This window comes from Cynocephalus volans, chromosome 2 (genome assembly GCF_027409185.1).
Source record: "Cynocephalus volans isolate mCynVol1 chromosome 2, mCynVol1.pri, whole genome shotgun sequence".
Classification (NCBI taxonomy): domain Eukaryota; kingdom Metazoa; phylum Chordata; class Mammalia; order Dermoptera; family Cynocephalidae; genus Cynocephalus; species Cynocephalus volans.
The window spans coordinates 124,276,869-124,280,411 of NC_084461.1; the positions used below are offsets into that span (position 1 = coordinate 124,276,869).

General features: G+C 54.0%; 1 protein-coding gene across 1 annotated transcript; it reads left to right on the plus strand.

The window, feature by feature from the left end:
• The first annotated feature begins 877 nt into the window (after positions 1 to 877).
• PCDHAC1 (protocadherin alpha subfamily C, 1) lies at positions 878 to 3,325 on the plus strand. The gene has a single exon (XM_063087654.1). The coding sequence runs from the start codon at positions 878 to 880 to the stop codon at positions 3,323 to 3,325; it is 2,448 nt and encodes an 815-aa protein (XP_062943724.1).
• Positions 3,326 to 3,543: the final 218 nt, after the last annotated feature.

Here is a 3,543-nt window from a genome sequence, read left to right on the forward strand (position 1 = left end):
AACAACAACAACAAAAACCCCAAAAAACCAACCAAACAAAACCCCCCCAAACCAAAATAAATAAATAAATAAATAAATAAAACCGAAAAAGTAGAACCGTTAGCCTTGTGCTCTGTGGCTTTTGGCTCTTGGGATATGTGAGGATGCCGGAGAGATTTCAACCCACAGCGGAGAGGCTGGGAATCCAGCACCGAACGCATCACAGCACTTGGTTCAAGTCTCCTGTTTCCTTAAGCCTAGAAGGCGTGGTCGTTCAAGTTCACGGTTCCGCCTCTCACCGCCTCCGCCCCGGCGGTTCTGCGCGGAGGTCCGCCCTCTGCGCGGGCACTGTAGGGGGGTCAGCGTGTCAGAGCGCCCGGGACTAGACGCTCCGCTCTCCAACAGTTGGCGAGAGGAGCCCCGCTGGGCTCAGCCGCAGTTCACTAGCAGTCTTCCGGCAGAGGTTGTGGAGGTTAAGGCAGCGTTGTCCCCGTTTAAGGAGAGACGTGTTAGTTACATTCTTCCTGGCTCCGCTGGGCGCCCGCGGCCCGAGCCGGGGGCGAGATCCCAGCCCGCCGCGACCTGAGACGCCGCTTCCCCAGCCCGGGAGGTTTCCCTCGTGTCTGCGCCCCTAGGCGGCGCTGCGCTCCTCCGCACCGGGCCTGCTCCGCTTTCCCAGACGGCTGCCAAGCCTCCAGTCTAGCAAACCTAGCTCCCGGCCGGCCAGTCCGGGGTAATTCCGGGTATTCCGGAGGCGGAACGTCAGCAGTCGCTGAACCTCTAGCTCGCAGCGGAGGCGGCCGGTCGGAGCTTGCTCTTCAGCGCGGCTTGTGCCCTCCGGGAGTCCGGAGTATGGTCCCAGGTCGCTGGTGGTGGAGCGCGGACGCCGAGAGAGACAATGGTGGGCTGGGGGGTGGCGGTTCTATGCTTGTGGGTCTCCTGCGGCGCTGCCGCCGAACAGCTGGAGTACTTAGTGTTGGAGGAGACGGAGCGGGGCGTAGCCGTAGGCAATGTTGCCGCGGACTTGGAGCTGCCCGCGGCCGCTCTGTCCTTGCGGAACTTTCGCTTCCTTTCCAGCCACCGCGAGCTCTACTTCGGGGTGGACCTGGCCAACGGTAGTTTGGTGGTCCGAGAACCGGCGGACCGCGAGCAGCTGTGCGGAACCAAAGCTGCCTGCGTCTTGACCTATGAGCTAGTCCTCGAGGACCCGCTGGAACTGCATAAGATACACGTTCACGTCCTGGACGCCAATGACAACTCACCTCTCTTCCCTGCCGGGGACGTGCAGATGCACATCCCGGAGTTCCTGGCGCCTGGAGCCCGATTTACTCTCCCTAGTGCTCAAGATACCGACGAGGGAAGCAACGGAGTACTAAGCTACAGCCTGAGCTCCAGCCAGCACTTTCGCTTGGACATAGGGTCACGGGTAGACGGCAGTGAATACCCAGAGTTGGTGCTGGAGAAAGCGCTGGATCGCGAGCAGCGCGCCACCCACCTGCTGGTGCTCACGGCTCGGGACGGTGGGCTGCCCGCGCGTTCCGGAGACGCACAAGTCACCATCATCGTGGTGGACACAAACGACAACACGCCTGTATGCAAGCGCTCCGTATACCGCACGAAGGTGCCAGAGACTGCGCCCAATGGGACTGTGTTATTCCGAGTTCAGGCCTCAGATCCGGATGAAGGCTTCAATGGGGAAGTCCGATACTTCTTAAGCAACAGCACACAAGCAGAGCTGCGACATCGCTTTCACGTGCACCCTGAAAGTGGGGAGGTACTGGTAGCTGCTTCACTAGGACCGCCTGAAACGCTGTTGGAGGCGTACATCGAGGCGAGGGACAAAGGCACCTTCGGTCTAGCTAGCACCGCTAAACTGCTGGTGGAGGTGACTGATGTAAACGATCATGCCCCTGAGGTGAACTTCATGACTCTCTCCAGCCCAGTACCTGAGGACGCCATCCCTGGCACAGTGATTGCTCTCCTCAGTGTAAAGGACGAGGACCTTGGTCCCAATGGTAGGGTAACTTGTAGCATGTCCAGCGGAGGCCCTTTTCAGTTGAAGCCTTCCTTTGACAACTACTACAGTCTGCTAACAGATGGGCCTCTAGACCGGGAGCAGATCAGTGAATACCAGGTTCTGATCACTGCCTCAGATGGTGGCTCGCCCCCACTTAGCACTCAAAGGACACTCACTGTGTCAGTTGCTGATGTGAACGACAATACACCAAGCTTTCCTCAAGCACAACAGGAACTTTTCGTGCCTGAAAACAATAACCCTGGGGCCTCTCTAGGCCGTGTGGTTGCCCAGGACCCGGACCTGGGGAAGAATGGCCTTGTCTTTTATGATCTGTTGGATATTACCTCTGATAGGCCACCAGCCTCTAGCTTGGTGGCAGTGGAATCATCCAGTGGGGCTATCACTGCCAAAACTTCCTTTGACTTTGAACGGCTCAGGGGATTTCGATTCCAGGTGGAAGGCCAGGATGGAGGCATTCCTCCCAGAAGTGCCACAGTGACAGTAAACTTGTTTGTGGTAGATAGGAACGACAATGCTCCAGTCATCTTGTTTCCCTTGCCTAGAAATGGCTCTGTTCCAGTAGAAATTGTGCCCCGCTCTGCCAGAACTGGACATTTGGTCACAAAAGTGGTAGCAGAGGATGCAGACAGTGGTTCCAATGCCTGGCTTTCCTATCACATCTCACAGGCTTCTGACTTTAGCCTTTTCAGAATTTCAGCCAGTGTGGGAGAACTCCGTACTGCTCGCTTAGTTCTTCCCACTGATGCAGTTAAGCAGAAGGTAGTGGTAATGGTTCAGGACCATGGAGATCCACCACTCTCCTCCTCTGTCATTCTGGGAGTGTTATTAATCAACTCTGCCCCTCAGGTCCTTCCAGACTTTGAAGATATCTGGGAGCCAGGAGGGCAGCTTTCTGCCCAGAACTTGTATTTAGTAATTGCCCTGGCCTGTATTTCCTTTTTATTTTTTGGGTGCTTACTTTTCTTCATGTGGATCCAGTTGAGCCAGAGCCCAGGTTGTCACTGTCAGAGCTGCTGTCGCTCTCCAGAGGATCTGAGGTGTGAAAGGAAGATGATTTCAAATCCTTGCATGACATCAGCCACAATAGATGTCACTACAATTGAGAGACTTTCTCAGACTTATCTCTATCAGACCTCTCTGGGACTTGGTTCTGATAATAACAGTTTGCTTTTGTGTGGGGAGTACAATGCTGCTGACCTGAGAAATCTGGCCACTGGGGTAGGACTGAATTTGCCAATATCCTGTATTCAGATTCGGAATAGGAAAGGGGATCACACACATGTCAATGCCATGGTAAGCAAACTTTAAGGGATTTTTTTTTTTTTTTTGACTGGGAGATGGCTGCTAGCCCTGTTCTGAAATGTTTCTTAGATGAACATTTGGCAACATTTAATCAGTTGAATGGAATGCTCTTTCTTAGAACTCTCTTGTGCTAAGAATTCTGGGAGTATAAAATTATTAAAAGATTGTCCTGGGACTCAAGGAGTTTGTTTCTGAGAAACAAAGGTAAAAAATTAAAACCTATT